The sequence below is a fragment of the Schistocerca cancellata genome, chromosome 5, assembly GCF_023864275.1.
Source record: "Schistocerca cancellata isolate TAMUIC-IGC-003103 chromosome 5, iqSchCanc2.1, whole genome shotgun sequence".
Lineage (NCBI taxonomy): Eukaryota > Metazoa > Arthropoda > Insecta > Orthoptera > Acrididae > Schistocerca > Schistocerca cancellata.
The window spans coordinates 572905463-572924629 of NC_064630.1; the positions used below are offsets into that span (position 1 = coordinate 572905463).

A 19167-nucleotide genomic window follows, 5' to 3' on the forward strand; every position below is an offset into this window, starting at 1 on the left:
GGCAGTGGTGATGTTGTGAGTAGGATTAAGGTTTTTTAGGAAGGATTGAGAGGCAAGGCTGGAAGTCAGAAATTCCTGGAAGGTTAGGAGAGGGTGATTTTGAGGAAGAGGAAGTGGGTCCCGCTGTGACGGAGGACGGAACTGTTCCAGGCAGGGTTCAATTTGGATAGTGTCTTGGGGAGTTGGATCATTAGGAGTAGGATTAGGATCATTTTTCTTCGTGGCAAAATGATATTTCCAGCAGAGAGTACGGGTGTAGGACAGTAGCCTTTACAAATGTCTGCTTGTGTCTGTGTATATGCGGATGGATATGTGTGTGTGTGCGCGAGTGTATACCTGTTCTTTTTTCCCCCTAAGGTAAGTCTTTCTGCTCCCGGGATTGGAATGACTCCTTACCTTCTCCCTTAAAACCCAAATCCTCTCGTCTTTCCCTCTCCTTCCCTCTTTCATGATGAGGCAACCGTTGGTTGCGAAAGCTTGAATTTTGTGTGTATGTTTGTGTTTGTTTGTGTGTCTATCGACCTGCCAGCACTTTTGTTTGGTAAGTCTCATCATCTTTCTTTTTAGATATATTTTTCCCACGTGGAATGTTTCCCTCTATTCCCACTTCCTTATGCTTTCAAACCCAGAACCTCCCACAGAAGAACCCCAAAAGTGCCCCACTTGTGACAGGGTACTTTCCGGGACTGGATCAGACTCTGAATGTGGCTCTCCAGCAGGGACACGACTTCCTCAAATCCTGCCCTGAAATGAGATCCATCCTTCATGAAATCCTCCCCACTCCACCAAGAGTGTCTTTCCGCCGTCCACCTAACCTTCGTAACCTCTTAGTTCATCCCTATGAAATCCCCAAACCACCTTCCCTACCCTCTGCCTCCTACCCTTGTAACTGCCCCCAGTGTAAAACCTGTCCCATGCACTCTCCCACCACCACCTACTCCAGTCCTGCAACTCAGAAGGTGTACACGATCAAAGGCAGAGCCACGTGTGAAAGCACCCACGTGATTTACCAACTGACCTGCCTACACTGTGAAGCGTTCTATGTGGGAATGACCAGCAACAAACTGTCCATTCGCATGAATGGACACAGGCAGACAGTGTTTGTTGGTAATGAGGATCACCCTGTGGCTAAACATGCCTTGGTGCACGGCCAGCACATCTTGGCACAGTGTTACACCGTCTGGGTTATCTGGATACTTCCCACTAACACCAACCTTTCAGAACTCCAGAGATTGGAACTTGCCCTTCAGTAAATCCTCTCTTCTCGTTATCCGCCAGGCCTCAACCTCCGCTAATTTCAAGTTGGCGCCACTCATACCTCACCTGTCTTTCAACAACATCTTTGCCTCTTTACTTCCACCTCGACTGACATCTCTGCCCAAACTCTTTGCCTTTACAAATGTCTGCTTGTGTCTGTGTATGTGCGGATGGATGTGTGTGTGTGTGTGTGTGTGTGTGAGTGTATACCTGTCCTTTTTTTCCCCTAAGTTAAGTCTTTCCGCTCCCGGGATTGGAATGACTCCTTACCCTCTCCCTTAAAACCCACATCCTTTCATTTTTCCCTCTCCTTCCCTCTTTCCTGACGAAGCAACCAGGGGTTGCGAAAGCTCGAATTTTGTGTAAGCATCATCCAACACGCAACTGACCGTACTTTGATTGAGGGCACCTCACCCTTGTGACAAAGCACTGTTATGCATGTACATCTTGTGAATGGTAGGAATGGTTCAAATGGCTCTGAGCACTATGCGACTTAACTTGCCTAGAACTAATTAAACCTAATTAACCTAAGGACATCACACACATCCATGCCTGAGGCAGGATTCGAACCTGCGACCGTAGCGGTTGCTTGGCTCCAGACTGAAGCGCCTAGAACCGCACAGCCACTCCGGCCGGCGAATGGTAGGAGTGCAGCTGCTGCTCCTGTGTTACGTCCCACACAGTACTTTGCATGACCTCATTTGACATTCAGCTGGTGGTTGAGTGTGTCTCAGTCATGTGAGAGAGCACTGTTTCTCCCCAATTAGGAGTCCATACAGTTTGCTGTTATATTCACCTCCTTAGTCATTGTATCGTAATACCATTTGCCCAGTTTCTTTCTAAGATTGGAAATAACTTGAAAACATGGTGCAAACTGAATGTTTCATACATTGTTACTTGACACACTACAACTACACAGCTTCCATAGAGTTTCTCTTTGCTTTTCTGCACAACACCATCTCACTATGGTTGATCAATTGTACACATCAACTTGTGAACATAAACTGCAGTCTCAGAGGCCTTTACACCAGGGTTGACCATGGCAAGAGCACTGCAGTGTATTAGTGAAGATTCCTGATGATATACTCCTACTCAATTAGGTTTGCTATTGTACAACGTTAAAAAATATGTACATAATAAATCAATGTATTACACAATACAAGCAACAATTCATATGTTGTTTTATTCAACTTGCAAAGTTATCTCACAATACATTATGCTTTATAACTTTTGACTCCATCATTTTTAAACAAGCTTTTCTTGTATCAAACTGTCAATTCTAGCTTTATCCAATACACTTGAAAGTTGATTGTCATCATAATACATTCTGGTATATAGATGGTAAAGCTGTTATCAACCCACAGGTTGGTTGGAGCAACACTGTACTTTATTGGGTATGATCCTCCTGGAGGTGGTATACCCCTTGCCTACCTTTGAATTGATTTACTCACGCAGTTACAGGAGGGGGGGGGGGGGGGGGCTACAGTTTATTTCACACTGAACCAACGCGAAACATGGAGTTTCTACATTTACAAATCGTTGACAGAGGTGAAAGATGTGATAAGTGATGAAAAAATTTATATGTGTGACAGGTGACTGAAACCTAAAACTTTGTTGGATTTGTAGACACAAACTCACAAACCACACAAGCAACAAAGAATTGTTTGTCTAGAACCAGACTACCTGCCAAAGAAGTTTATTAAGCTCAATTTACTCTTCAACACCTGAGAATAAATTATCATCTCATGTTGATTTAACAGGTTTTAATGTGTTTTCCTTCTGTCACTGATCTTATTTCTCCAAAATAACGTCTTTTTATCCTGGAAGCCAGTCCCCAATACTTCAGTTTCCTTTTTTAAACTGTTTTTACACTTCCAGCCTATTTGGGTTTTGCTACCTTGTCCCTGCACATGTGTCTACAATTACATTCCTCTTTCTCTTTTCTTTGTAACATAATCTTTATTTAGTTTTTTATCCTGTCATCGCCTGTTACTCTTTTTTGACAGAATTAATACTGTTCTGAAATAATGTTTCTTTTGTCCAACAAAAGTGAAAAGAAAAGATTTGAAGAAATGAGAATTTACATGAATCTTGGAGACAAGGCATTTGGAACTTAATATAAAACAACATGACAGAGCAAGAGAGAAACCAACAATGAGGTGCCACAACAGAAAAAGATTTGAAAACCTGAAGTTGGGAGTGAGATGAAAGGAGGAGAGATCAGGAAAAATGTGAAGGGAAATAATTAACCAATGTGAAGAACAAATTCAAAAAACTCTAGTGAAAAACCTAAACAACTGGAGGCAAAAGATGGAAAGAAGACTACCATAAATCAATAAATGAGGATGGACAACAATTTCCCCTTTCTTTTTCTCTGATATGTTCTCAAAGAGATGTACCAGGGTTGTTTAAACTGGTGTTTTATACTTGGCATCACATGTATTTCCTGCACTCTTATCATCCAAAGTACACTCTAAAAACAAAAAAGATGCACCAAGAAAGAATTAAATAAATTGGTCAAAAATGAATATTCATACAGGTATTGACAGAAAATGCAAAATTATAAACTTTGTCAGCTGATGGATGAATTGTGATGCTGCAGCACAATTTCACCATACATTTGCAAGAATAGTAAAAAGGGGTCATGTTAACAACATGGCATAAAGGCTTTGTTAATTTCATTCTATGTACTCAGTTGTTTGGCAGCAAGTGGGTTCTGCAGACAGGCACATGAGCAATAGATGCAGATGTCAGCATTTGAGAAAGGATAAGCAGATGGACTCAATGAAGCTGGTTGGAGTAATTGGCAAATAGCTCGACATTTGAACAGCAGCAATGCCACTATTTGATGACGTTGGCACAAATGGATGAACCATGGTTGAATACAGTGTCAAGAAAGAAGTGGTCGACCTAGAGAGATAACTAAACAAGAGGACTGAGCAATCATCAGAGAGGCACTCAGAGCACCTGATTCATCGTTATCATAAGTCCGATGTGCAGCTGATGCTTCAGTGACCATCAGGACTATTAATAGGTGGCTCACAGGGGGAGGCGGCAGACTCCCAGCACCCCTTGCACAGACTACCATTGACTTCTGTACACCAACAAAATCATCTGTTGTGGTGTCAGAATTTGACACAATATTGCTCAGGAGGGCATCCAACAATTCTATCACTCAATGCCAAGGTGAATGACTGTTTGCATAAGGGACAGAGGTGGACCACCGCATTATTGACTTACTCAATTGGTGAGGTTCTTTCTCTTGAGCAAATTATCTAATTTTTCTGAAATTGTAATTGTTTGTCTTTATATGTACATCACATCTACCAATTTCCATTCCATTTGGATAAGTACTTCATGGTGTGTCATTTCTTTTTTGTCTTCGACTGTAATACTTTACCTTATGCAATTGACCTTGGGATGCCTTTCTTTCTTTGTCTATTATTTCATTTTAATACATTTCTTTACAAACTTTACCACCCTAAAGATTATAAGATAGTCAGAGAAACAAGCCATACCAGGTTTAACAAGTAACATAAAGAGGAAAAGAACACATCTTTGCACAAGAGTCAGATTAACACCATTAAATTCAAAACCAGGGGGGGGGGGGGGGTGACGTGGAGGGCAGGAAGGGAGCGAATGGGTGGTGGTGGGAGAAATGGAGTAATTGCAGTAGAAATGTGGTGTTTCCTTAGAGGTATGTAGTAAACAGCAGGAGGTGAAAAATTTTAATCTTTCTGCAAATGAATTTCATATTCTCAATGCCAGTCTCAACATGAAATAGGTTCACAGACAATGAAAAAAGTGCAGAAAAAATGTTACTCAGAGTTCTGTACTACCACATGTCAAATAACTATTTGCATTTAAGTAAAAATTATATCAGGAAACAAATCTAAAAGGTATGATTTACAATGGAAAAAATTTTCATTTACTTTACCTCGATACACTAAAAAGTCTCCACCAAACTTTTTACCACTGGTCATGTAGTAACCCTTGTCCCACAAATCCTTAAATACTTTGTACCGTATTTTATCCAATGGTGATTTTGGGAATTCCCATCTCACTGGGCAGGCATCTTCCTGCCTCAGCCAAGGATATACTAAAAGAAAAAAAAGGGGTTTGAAATGAACTCAATTTGCATGTCATTATGTACGTGTTAGTCTTTTCCCTCTTGTTTTGCGGGTAATGAGGTTAATTTTCTTCCACAAGATCTATATCATATTTAAATCCATTATTTGTCCCCAAAAATTATCAAAAACTCTCTTGAAACTGAAAGGCTTTGAAGCGATTCTTAAGATTTTTTATGTAGAAGACTCACCCATTTAACACCATAGTGGAAAATGAATAAAAAATTTTACATTATAGACTGTTACTTGGTTAAATCACTTACAAATCTGAATTAAGACACTGTTTTCTTTGTGCAACAGTTGCACTGTAGTAGAACAACCACTGGCACTTCACAAAAACAAAACAAAAGAAATCACGCTGACATATTAATTCTTTTGAAAGCAAAATGAAGTTCATTCTTGTTTGTATCCTGCCGCTATGTATTTTTTGGTTGTGATCTGAATAGTATGGAGAACCAACTACACTTTAATAACATTTCTCATAGAACATACTTTTCTAGAGGTAGACAGGAACCTTGGTTAGACACAAATGGGCAAATAAATTAGTCACATTCATTTTGACAAAACTGTAGTGGTATTTGTCTAAAATTATGATAGCCATATTCTAGAATATGAGTCCAATTTATTAACCACAGAACCATCTCATTTAATAATATTAAAGCTACAGAAAACCTGCTATACTGAGTCACAAAATCTAACGACAAAAGAACAAACTCAAAAGCTGAAAATGATTTCCTACTATTTACCTTGTACAAGACAACCCCACATATTAACAAGAAGGAAAATAAAAATGATATTTACAAGTAATATCTTTCCTTTTCGTTTCTCCCCTGTTTAATAGAACAAAACAACGTATAAGGAAAATTCACAAGATGTGAAATCACCATGGGCTGTTTGTAGCAGTTCATCACTGTCTATGACACTACTATCACACTTTCAGACACACACTGAGAAAAAATAATATCACTACAATTTCACGGACAAAAGATGATATTGAAGGCTATATTAAACAGATGGGAAAGTTATCAAATCAAATCAGTTATGATGGTGTAGGAGTGTAAGGTGCAAAACTAAGTCTTCTAGCCAGGAAACCATTACAAAAATTTAAAAATTTGTGAGGGTAAGTATGCCACTCATGGCAAAATGAGTCTTGAACCACTGTAACTTCCACGAGTTATAGCCTACAGTTTGATTACCTACTATATTATGAACTTCATATAGGCAAGAATATGACAACAACTGATCGCTCTGTGCTGACATGAGTTACCTGTTTGAACTGCCCTTATCTTATGTCAGTTTTTGGTGTTCTGCCAAAATTTCCCACATATTTTACATTATTTCACACTAATAACTCAGGATGATTAAAACCCTAGTTCTTACAAAACTTTGATTTGAAACTTACACTCAAAGCAGTCACACTGACAAAAAAAATTGTTCTTGTGATGACACTTGTAGTTGAGTGCGCCAACCTCATTCAAAATGCAAAGTAATGAAGGTCCTGTGATCACGGTTAAAAGTAAACCACATTTAAAATGTATCTGCAGTGCACCAATCTTAATCACCAGTAGGTAAACTGTCATCAGCCAACCATGCATTTGAATGAAGTGTTCTGCAATGGAAAACATCCCGGAGATGCAAAGATGTTAATACAGATATGAATTTGCACTTGGCTGCCTATCACATGCTCTCACTTTTGTCATCACTACTAGTTTATTTGCTTGTAATCCAGTTTTCACTGCAAACAAAAATTCTTAACTACCTATCTTTGTTGTTAATCTTGGTTGTTAATCAAGATGATATAATTAGAAAAAAATTATTTTGTAGTTTTTTCAAAATATTTTTGTATTTTATGCTTCACATAACTGCTCATAGAATATGCACCTTTGTTTAAAAATTTTGGATCAGACTGGAATCAAAACCAGCTTGCTTACCAGCTTTTCCCCCCCCCCCCCCCCCCCCGCCCCCACCCACCCATCCGCTTCGTGCTGTGAGAAAGCACTCATTTTAGCATAATAAACACGGTTGGAAAACTTAGCAGTCGATTTTCTTCAGGATGTACCAAAAATACAAAATCCGATTATCAGGTGGGCCCCCTTGCTGGAGAAAAACAGGTAATGTGGTCACACGAGGAGGTACGATTTTATTCTGCTCGTGGTAAATGGTGTGTGTGTGTGTGTGTGTGTGTGTGTGTGTGTGTGTGTGTGTGTGTGTGTTAAGAGTTTAAGGGCACTCAGTGGTGAGGTTACCAGTGTTCTTACAGTAACAGGTGTGAATAAAAGGGCTAAAAATGTTGTCACACTGTGAAGAGTAAATCTACAAAATGAAACTCACTCACACCTCAGTCACACTGACCTATCTAATCACACCATATTACAGGCCATAAGACAATGGAGGAAAGCTGAAAAGTGCTATAGCTGTGAAGAAAATGACAACGGACAGCACAGGGAAATGTGACTGGCTGACCACTTACAAAAAACAAGAGTGAACCAGTTGCCCAGTTAATATATTAAGAACATCTCCCTAAAATATTAGGAAATGAGTTGGATATATCACAAAACCTTAAAACTATAACCACATTCATTTGAATGTCATTTAAAATAGAGGGCAGATCATTCAGCAAATCTCCACTGCTCTCTAGTCTGAAAATAAAACATAGTCTAGTAAAATGTGGCACATAGTGGTCTGTACACTGCAAGCACAACACATTGGAGGGTCCTTTCACTGGAGGAAGAAGCCATGTGTCACAGGGCTGTGGCCTATGCAAAGATGAGTAAGAAGCTCATCCTGCTTGCATAGCTGGAAGCAGGTACACGATGGCTGTGTTGTAGGTTTTACTACATGCAGCTTACTGTTTGTTACTTCCAGCCTCTCTTCCCATACAGGAAGATGGCACACTGAACTAACTATCATGAAACACCTCCTTTGCTGCTACATCTGCCCTTTCATTCCCCTCAGTACCTAAGTTCCCTGGCACCCAGTGGAAAGACTTTCCCCAGAATTTGCAAGGACATCCTGGATACCCTGGAGTACTTTATCAGTTGTGTACAAGCATTGCAAAGACTGAAGGGCACTCAGGGGGTGAGATTAGATGAGGAATTTAACAGTCACAGCACATCTCGTCATCTCCAGTGCCCTCATGATCATACACAGTTCTGCATCAAAGACAGTGAAGTCTAGAGGGAAATGAATCTTGAGAACACAATCAGGGAAAACAACAGAGCAGCCAACGGAATCCCCCTGTTTATACACATCCATGAATACAACTATATAGTTGCGGTGCTCACTTAAAATGTTTATTAAAAACATAAGCAGGAGTGCAATCTCTACTGTAATGCATTAAATCGGAAATTACTCTGGGCCTCTGCAGCAACCAGGGTAGCAGCCAGTTAAAATCCTGTATTTGAGCCTATATATGCTCCACATCAAGGAAGGCTGGCACACATTTTGTGTGGATCCCAAATGGGCTTACTGCCTGTGGACAATTGGTAAAGAGGCACTCCACAGCCGGGTGAACAATGCTACTATACGTTGGGAAAGTGGGAGTAGTGAGGAAAGTACACGCCTGATGCAACATGAGTTGTCACATGATGGTACGTGGTGGTTCACCATCCTCAGTACAAAGACTGGGAAAAGGGTTGGTCTTGTAGGCAGCTGTGGACTGCCTCATCCCCTCATGGTGTATAGTGTCAATGATCTTCAGGTAAGAAGGCCTCGCTGACATGTACACTGTCCATCCACAGTACAGCTGTAATCACACGAAGGCCCTATAAAACTGGAGCACACATGTCATGCCCGGTTCCCAAGGCCTATAACTAAGACACTTCAGGATGTTCAGTGCCTTCTGGGCCCTTGTCTTCGGATCCTTTAAATATGGTAAACACAACAGCTTGGAGGAAAAGATAAGACCCAGAAACCTCACAGAGTCTTCAAATGGTAAATTAAAAATGACAAGAAAGATTAAAATGAACATACACACACTTCTCTGCAGAAAATGCAAAACCAGTCTTTGCAGCCCACAACTCCAGCCTCTTCACTGTAAGTTGCAATTGATGATTTGCTGCTGTGGTGTTTGAGAAGACTCCTTCTGTGGATATTATACCATTAATGGCTATGGCAAAAAGGGTGACAAAACACTGCCCTGGTGAACACAATTCTCTTCCACATAACCATCTGACAGCATGTCACTGACTCTGTACGAAAAAAAGGCATCTTGAGAGAAACGACTGAATGAAGATGGAGCTGGCCACGAATGCCCCACTGGTATGGATGACTGAGAATACTGTGCCTCCAAGTAGTGTTGTATGTCTTACTGATGTCAAAGATACCCCTAGCCAATGCTTGCTGGATTTCTGTCTCCAGCAGGTTCAAGTTGTCAACAGTTAATGGACATCTCAGCTAAGGAACTGCCTGATCTCTGAGATGCAGACCAGACGACAGTTGACCATGTGCCCCAGGTTCTTCCCTACACAGTTCATTAAGGCAATGCTCTGATAACTACTGGGACACGTTTGGTCCTTTCCTGGTTAGAGGAAATTGCCACAAGTCGGGAAACTGGCCTGACATCCAAACTGAATCAAAACATCATAAGAGGATTTCGTCTGACACCAGTTCCAAAGTGCTGCAACATACTGTACTGTATTTGGTCACAACAGGATGCCACACCACGAATTCGACCTTTTCTATAGTCGCACGGTAAGAACAGAACAATGGATCCCAGCTGGCAGTGGCGGTAAGCACAGCAAAATGCTCTGCCATTGTCTGTACAATTTCTCTGGGAACTGTTCGGGAGACACTCCTGTTTCAACAACGCCACAATAAGTAACCGATTGCCTTTACCAGGAATCCTCATGATGGCTTCCTGTACTGTTGCAGAATAAGTGGGACGTTTGACAGAGTTCAGGTACACTTGCCATGACCTCTTCTTGCTCTCCTTGAAGATTCACTGAGCCTTGGCACTCTCCAATCAAAAGGATACAAGCTTATCTCCCATTGGGCAGCACTTAAACTGTTGTGGAGCAACACACCTGACATGGACTCCTGAGCAGCATTCGTAAGTTCACCAAGGTACGTGCTGCTCCAAGAATGGGAGGACTTCAACGTGAAGAAATCAGCAGCATAGTGGATCACTCGTGTGGTCCCCTGTGGTCCATTCACCCCAGAATAATGTCACAATGTTTAAACAAAGCCAGCTGGCTGAACAGGGAGAGCCAAATACAGTAGGTGAATCTGGAGTGGGAAGTGGTCACTGGAATGGTCATCAATGACTCCACACTGAACAGAGTCCATGAAGGCTGGAGAGCAGGAAAAGAGGTCGATGGCTGAAGGTGATCCAGTAGCAGCACAGAAATGATTGGGAGTGCCTATGTTGAGAAAGCAGAGCTCATGAGATGTCATGAGGTTCTCCAAAACCTGAGGGCAAGTAGAGGTTGCACACCACAATACATAATGGGCATGGAAGTCTCCAGTAGGAAAAATGGTGCCAGAGTTGTTCTATAAGACCAGTGAGAGCCTCAGAGTCTATCGCATTTTCCGGAGGTAAATACAGTGAGCAAACAATGATGCTCTGACATACATGAATTTCAACTGTAACTGCTTTCAGGTCAGTAGCCAGGCGGACAGTAGAGGAGTGGTGCAAATTACTGACAAACACAGCAACCCCTCCAGAGTCCCTTCCCCCAGTCAGGTCATCCTTGCGATGGAAGGTATAGCCTCATAGTAAAGGGGCATCAGACGCTTTAACATGTATTTCCTGCACACACAAACACATGGGGCACTCCTGTGCTAGGACTTTCAGTTCCTCTACATGTGTCCTCAACCCATTAATGTTCCACTGTAGTATGGGAGCTATTTATCACTGGGGTAGCACTTTCAACCTGTCTCTCCACTGGCAAGGAGAGCCCACAGTGGGTGGAGGCTCAGTCTTGGGACGAGACGAGTGCCCCAGATCAACATCAATGTCCATTAGCTCTGACGACAAATCATGAGAGATGTCAGAGAGAATGAAGTTAACATTGTTGATCTGCTTACTTTCTGTGTCCATCCTTGGTTGAAGCTTGGCCTTTAATTTTTTGGACTAGGGACGCTTCGGAACTCCAAACGTGGCAGTGGTAGCAGCAGCACTGGACGGTGGACCAGACTGAAACTTTGGAGGGGCAGGGAGCTCCACAACATTGGCAACCATGGCTTTTTCTGGGGGGTGATATGGGCTTTGAAATAACTCCAGCAGCACAGGTGCATTGACAAATGCAGGTATTTGTACTAACACCAGCATTCTCTATTTGCGTAGCAGCATCGACTTTTTGAACAGGCTTCTGAAGAACTGATGCAAAGGAGGTAGTGAATGTGGCGGGGGAGGGGGGATCCACAGCATGGCCTTATACATCTCTTTGGCCTCACCATATGTGATGCACTTCATAGTTTTAATCTCTTGTATCTCTCGTTCTTCTGGATAAATTCTGGGCTCTGAACTCCAGACAGGATGACCCTAGAGCAATTCACACACTTCAAAGGAGATGAACAAATTACTCCTTCATGGGTGACCTTACCACATTTGCCACAAGTGGCTTCTCCCTTACACCCTAAAGTGGTGTGCCCAAAGTTCTGGCATTTAAAACAGTGCACTGGGTTGGGGACATAGTGGCGCACGCTTAAGCAGAGTAAACCTGCCTTGACATGCTCTCAGTGTTTTGTACTATTGAACATAAGGGTAAAGGAGTCGGATCCCCATCCACCCTCTTCATATTTTGCACATAGCCTATACCTTCTTGAGCCCACTCATCTCCCAATTCGTCTTTGGGATTGTCCACCAGATCTCTGCATGTCACAACATCTTTCAAGCTGCTGTGGAGCTCAGTTTCAGTGGCATATTCCCCAAGGCATTTTGCTTTCTGCAGGTCTGTCACTTGTTGGGACTAGAGGCTGACCAACATTGTCCCACTGTGCAATCCCTTGACAGATTTTAATGCACCTGCAATGTCATGTGAACCCCTTTGAACTTTCTCAAAGCTTCCCCCTCTTCTTTTAACAATCAAAATCACATTCTGAGCTGCAGCATGCATTCCTTTACCAAAAACTGAATTGCCCCTGAATAATTCCATTCTCTGGAGGACTCATCAGGTGAGGCCTCTTGAGTGATTGGGTGTTGGTATCTAGCAGCAGCCCAGTCACTGGGAGGAAGAGGAGAAAATTTCAAGGGTTCCCTCTCCGCCCATGAGCAGCTATGGAAATAAGGGTCTACCCAGACAGAGCCCCCCCATGCCTATGTAAGCATTATACAACTGAGGTGTAGCTGGTTCCCCAGAGGTTGCCCACTAATGGCTGTTCCACCCCAACAGCCAAGCATCTCATTGGCACACAGCACACCTGGAGACTGAGATTTTTTTTTTTTTAACAGAGGTTTCAAAAATCCTTGCAATCCAGGCAGTCAAGCAAGATCATTAGTCCCTGCAGCACACTACATTCAACTGCCACATCATACAGTGGTCACTAAAGCATGATCAGAGCTTACAGTGACAGAGAGCTGGTGTTGCTTATCAGTCCTCAAGTGTAGGAACCCTAAGGTCACCAAGCTCGTACACATCAAATGAATGCCGAGCCCCTGAGGGCTACTCCTGTTAAGTTTGATTCATACATTGACAAACTTTTGGGCTTCATCATACCTATAGGTTATGATATAAAATGCCTTGATTCTAACCTGGTTCATTGAAACACATTTCCATCTTAATAATGTACCCTTAAAAATCTTAGCCATTGTGAGAAAACTGGGTGTGAGTCATGCTTAAATTTAACAGTGATCAACTCCCTCATTTTGCTTTGATCAAGGTTGAAGCACCAGAATTTTGCATTTAACTGGGTTAAAGCTGACTTTACTGTGCTTAACTTTTAAGCAAGGTTTGTGCACTTGGCTGTAAATGTGCTAAACATAAATGATGAGAAAGACAAAAATTAAATGATTAGAAGCTTCTGAAATGTAATGTTACAGGAGGCTACTGATTACCTGGAATGGCCCAGAGACAAGTGCTGCGTGCCAATGAGAAAACATGCTTAAAGAAGAATATAATGAACTGAAAAAGAATAGTTAGCCATATATTGTGGCAAATTTTTGGTGTTGTAGGAGGCTGTAGTTATGTTAAAATGTAGAGCATAGCTGGCAAGTGACAAGAATAGTGAACTGTACCAGACTAATTTTAGCGTTGATCATTGAAACAACAAGAAGTCGAAATTGCTCCACTTGGAAAAATTTATGACAACATTTTCATTTCTGAGACCTATTATATGAAAGAACAGGGTGTTTTGAGGTAAGTGCTCTAATGTAGTTGTTGCTATTTCATTTAAATAATTATCATGATTTGAAATACATTTAAGCATTATTTGACTACTACATACCTGAAAAAATTTGAACAAGAGTGTTTTCAATGGTCACTGGTTTTATTTTAGCGAACTCTTCTTTTAGCAGCTCTTCCTTATCAATGACGATGTCCTCCATGTCACATAATGCCTCTTCTGGGGGAGATTCAGTCTTTTTCCTTTTACTTTTCTTGACACCCATTAACTTAAGTTTCTTGCCTTCTACTATTTTGTCTATCATATTTGTTACTTGTTCTCTTCGTGATTGCATTAAGTGCTCTGTCTATAAGTTTGAAAGAGAAAAGTTGGTAATCATAATGATCACTTTGCAATTATTCTTGCTTATAATCCCAAAAGACTCATTGTGTATGTGTGTGTGTGTGTGTGTGTGTGTGTGTGTGTGTGTTAGACTGTCTGACGGACATGTTGTATGGGAAGAATATTGGCTTGCCAAATCAACCTGCAGCCTTCATGTCACAGACAAGAAATGGTTTTCTGGCCTTGACATGTAGGCTGCCCTGCATGACAGGCATGTTGTGTTGGAGTAGTAACAGCCTGCTTTATAGACCTCCTTTACACGGCGGCCTTTACATTAGGGACAAATAAATGATTTTCAGGTCCTGTCCTGCAATATTGAACTGTATTGTAGAGGCTGCATGTGATAATGAGCATGGTTGGGGACAGTTTGAGATGGATAGAGGAGGGGATGGACAGAGTGAGGAGGAATTGAACAAAGAGAGGAGGGGGAGATGCATGCAACAGGTGGAAGATGTAGATGGGCAGGTGGAAGGAAGAGTGAGAAGTGGAGATGGAAAGAGAGGGGGGGGGGGGGGGCGAAGGATAAGGTCAGAGAGAAGGGTTGGAGGAAATGGACAAAGAGAGGAGGAGGAGATAGACAGATAGAGGTGGGACAGAAAGAGGGAGGCAGAGGTACACACAGAGAGGGGAAGGGGGCAGTGTGTTCAACCTGTGTCGAACACATATGCAGGCAAAGCCACGGGGAAAAGGCTAGCTCTACATATAAGACTGAATATCTGAACAAAGCTTAAGGAAACACAGAGAGACAATGTACAAGACTAATGCCACCTTTACGACCTTTTGCACTGAATATAATGACACAACAGTTTATAAAGACAGTGGAATGAAAACTCTTTTACAGAGAGGAATTATTCTATTAATATATCAAGTTATTTTCAAGTGCTAGAATAATGAGAATGCAAAAACTATTTAATGGAATTAGCTTTTATAATTTATTAAAGCAGTAGGTCATCTATGAGGACAGTGTTAAAAACTAAAAAAATTCAGTTTTATAAATTTAAACACATTTGTATTGGTGCAATATATTTATTTCTGTTCAACCCTTTGAATATCTGGTAGATGCCAATCATAAATGACTTTTGTGGGCAATATAACAAGTTTGTTGGAGTTAGCTTTTTCTGTACCAAGTATATAGATATATGTTTCAAAAATTCAAACACCATTTTCTTGCTACAATATTATACAGGATGTCTCAAAAGAAAGTTCATATTTGAGGAGTCAAAATAAAATAGAGGTTGAAGTCCATCAACAAAATTGTCATTTATTATTGAAATATAAAGTTCATGAATTTACTTCTTACAAACAATGTCATTTAAATGCAATCCAGCACAATTATGGCACTCTTTGAAATGATAAACGAAATTTTGCATGATGACTTGGCATGTAGACACTGGGATGCTGCCACTTTGCTACAGATATCTTCTTTCAATTGCTCCAGAGAAGTTGGATTATTGGCATACACTTTAGATTTGACATATCCTGATAAGAAAAAAATCCATGGAACTCAAACCTGGACAATGCGGGGGCCAATTTATGTCACCTTTCCTGGAGATCAATTTACCAGGGAAAATTTTATGAACTCACAGTACAGACACATTGGACAAGTGGCCTGTGGCTCCATGATCTCTAGTTTTAACCCCATGAAAGTTTTGCAATTCAGGCACCAAAATGTCATTTCACACTGTCACATAATGTTCCAAATTCACTGTAACTGCACAATCGCTCTTGTCCACGAAAAAGTAAGGGCCAATTATTCCTTGAGCCAACATCACAGCCCACACAGTAAATTTTGGCAAATGAAGGGGTTCTCATGCTTCTGTTTAGGATTCACCGCATTGCAGTAGCGGCAATTTTGCTGTCTGATGTGACCGTTCTCATGAAAATGAGCCTTGTCAGGAAACATGATTATGTTAAATGAAGGGCACTCAGTCACATCATTAACTAACTGCAGCCTAAGCTGGCATCCTGAGGTTTAAGTTGAAGGAAAAAAAAGCTTTTGAATGAAGTTAGAAGTGGTTTAGAATTTATGTTTGGTAGTATTAACGGTGTGTTCGACATTCAAAACTGCAGGAGTCGAAAGTCGGCACTTATTTACATTACTAAGTATGATTCTGTTCCTATTTCGAATTGTAATAACTCGGCATTGTCTTTCAATGTTCGCTTGCGCAGGTGGGCCGAACGTCCTAATTCATAGATTACACTGATCCATTTTTAGTTAATAATTGGTCTCGTATGCGTTTCATTGAGAAATATTTTGACTCTTTTCAGGCAAATCGATTGGTCGTCAGGTCGCTAACTGAGTGTCATTTAAATTATAATGGCTGGGCGGGCCGCGTTGTACGGTGGTATAACAAGGCCTTTCGGTCCATGGAGGTGCGTAAAAAACAGTTATATCTTTATGGCGATACAAATATCGGCAAGTCAACATTAATTGAGAAAATTCTTTCCCGTAAGCAGCATGTATATCTACCTTTTTGTTCCGAATCTGGTTTTGGTGGATACGATGCTCGTGTTCATAATGTTATTGTTTTTGAGGAATTTGAGTGGTCTAGGTGGAGGCCTTATGCATCAATTTTGAAGCGTATAGTTGAAGGAAGGCCTGTAACTGTTAATGTAAAGAATAAACCCGGCATGTTATTAAACACCGTGGCTTGGTCATATTTGTATCCAATGAATATTCAATTGGTGACGAAGCTTTGATTTCACGACTCAATGATTGTCACATATTGCATTGTTGTTCTATGAAGGCAGAATTGGATGCGTCGGACACGTCGGATTTGGAAACCCCGGAGGAAGTTATATGCATATCGTCGGATGAGGATGTACCGCAGGGTTCGCGCTGCATGCCCGAGGCGTTGGATACACCGACGGACGAATCTGAGTAGGCCTTACTTCGGTCGTATGTGCAGATGGCGTACAGAATATACACAGGCAGATGGTGTTAGGTTCGAGTATGGTAAAATGGCCGCCCTGGAGAGACATGATGAAACGGCTATTAACTTTTCAAAATTACAACACTATGACATTACAGATGAATTTAAGTTTTTCGCTAACAAGTATTCCTCAGTAATAATTAATAAAGTTGTTACGTATGTGTATAGGATTAATGTAAGAATAGAACGTTTCACATTGGATGATAGAGCTAATAAAAAAATATTTGAGGACCAAGGTGCTTTGGAGAAAGTGCGTATAGCATGTAGTAATAAGATAGGTGCTTTTAGTCTTAACCCCGAACGTTCTTCTGGTGTACCATGGCATAGATATAGTAGAAGAAATAGATTTAAGTTTGTAACGTATTCCAAGCCTGAGACAAGTGCTGATATATCAAAAGTAAAATCATGGACAGATTTGGAAACTGTATGTCGAGCTAAAAAATAAGTTGTTTCAAGGTATTAATCCCTTTTATATTGGCCTTCAAATTGCCGGTGATGAACCTGCGAAGAATGATGTAGTCCAGAGTGAAGTTAAATATGTAACATTTGTTGTTAGAAATAGAGTTTATATGACTTTTTGTAAAAGGAAGGGTACTGTTATGTTCTGAATAAAGCTTGTTGTTTACAGCTAATGTCTGCGTTGGAGTTTTTTTATGGCAACTGGGATCATATTAGAAATTACCCGGACGACCTGCGCCTCGCCTTCCTTGTTCCTACCAACCAAGAAAGGATTGATGAATTAGCTATTACCTTCTATGGAAACAAAATAAATTATTCAGCAGCCATTATTGTACTTGAAGAACTGTGGTATTATAAGCCTAATCTTAACGATTTAATTCGTCAATTCAGGGATGCATATAGAGAGTTTGTGTTTATGCCTAATGGAATAAGATGTGCACATAGGTATTATGATTTCAGACAAGGACGATATAGGCCGTTGTGGTATAACTATTAGAGCCTCAATAAATAAAACCTCAGAAGTCATACCTAAGACGCACAGCCGAAGGCCATCCTAGAAAATGGCCTCACGGGTAGTGAGGTCTCCTAATCAGGGTAAAACCAAATATAGGCTTGTTAACAAGTTATCTACGGAGAAAGAGCGTTGGCATTGTACCTGTCAGAATGAATTTTGTTTACATTTTAGATGGCAGGTGTTGTCACGTTTGTATTATGTGTTGGATATTTCAGGATGGCTCACAACTTGCGTTCCGCTCTGGGATACCGAAGAGCAGAGTATGAAAATGTTACCAATACTGATGGACAAACCCAAGGTATGCAACATTACGCAGCTAATTCTTCTGCGGACAACAGGACAATGGAGGAGACTTCACAATCTCAATTTGACGACAGATGGGAGATGCCGCTGTCGCGCATGCCAGCGTACCTACTCGGAGCTTCGAGGTCATCTGCTGCGAGTGAAAACCCTGTGGGAGCCCCATTAGATTATCAATGCACTTATCCCAATGTTAAATCTGTGACTGGAAGCATTTCTGGAAGGCTTCTTTTGGGAGGACATTCATGTTAAAACGTTTTCCTTTAAGCATGGCTTTAATTTTTGGGAAGAGCCAGAAGTCACATGGTGCTAAAACGGATGAGCAACGGAAATGGGCACAAACAGGAACACTTTTTCCATCCCAAAATTCTCGAATTGAATGCGAGATGTGGCAAGGTGAAGAAGGAAGCCACTGGTCCATTTTTCCGGTCTCTTTCTTCAGACATCATTTTGCAAATGTTGCAGTATGCTCTTGTAAAATTCAGTGATTACAGTTGTTCCTCTTGGAATGAACTTTGATTATTTTATGTCCTAAAAAAAGAACATGATTTTGATTGATGTGACTTTTTAGGGCAAGGAGGTTCTCTGATTTTCCACTGGGAACACTGAATTTTCATCTCAGGGTCGTGCCCATAGACTCAAGTTTCATCTCCAGTTACTATTTTGGACATGAAGTTTGGATCTGAATGATGACGATACTTCAACTCCGTGTTAACTGACACATAATTTTCCTTCTGTTCGTCACTCAAAAGTCTGGGAACAAATTTTACACTCACTTGTCTCACTTGCAAATTACTGGTTAAAATGCATTGCATGGACCCATACAAGATGCTAAGTTATTTGGTAACCTCTTGAACAGTTACTCACATTTGAACAAACAATTTGTGCCACTTTTCGCACATTTCTTCTGTTT

At 41.0% G+C, this 19167-nt stretch overlaps 1 protein-coding gene across 2 annotated transcripts in view; it reads right to left on the reverse strand.

The window, feature by feature from the left end:
• The window catches only part of LOC126187456 (tRNA-splicing endonuclease subunit Sen34), a 75652-nt gene that overhangs the window by 23455 nt on the left and 33030 nt on the right, over window positions 1-19167 (reverse strand). For both annotated transcript variants that reach the window (XM_049928547.1, XM_049928546.1), the window contains exons 3-4: window positions 13770-14013; window positions 5195-5356 (exon numbers count right to left, since the gene is read on the reverse strand). In XM_049928547.1, coding sequence (XP_049784504.1) covers window positions 5195-5356; window positions 13770-14013 — 406 coding nt within the window. The remainder of the gene's footprint in view (window positions 1-5194; window positions 5357-13769; window positions 14014-19167) is intronic.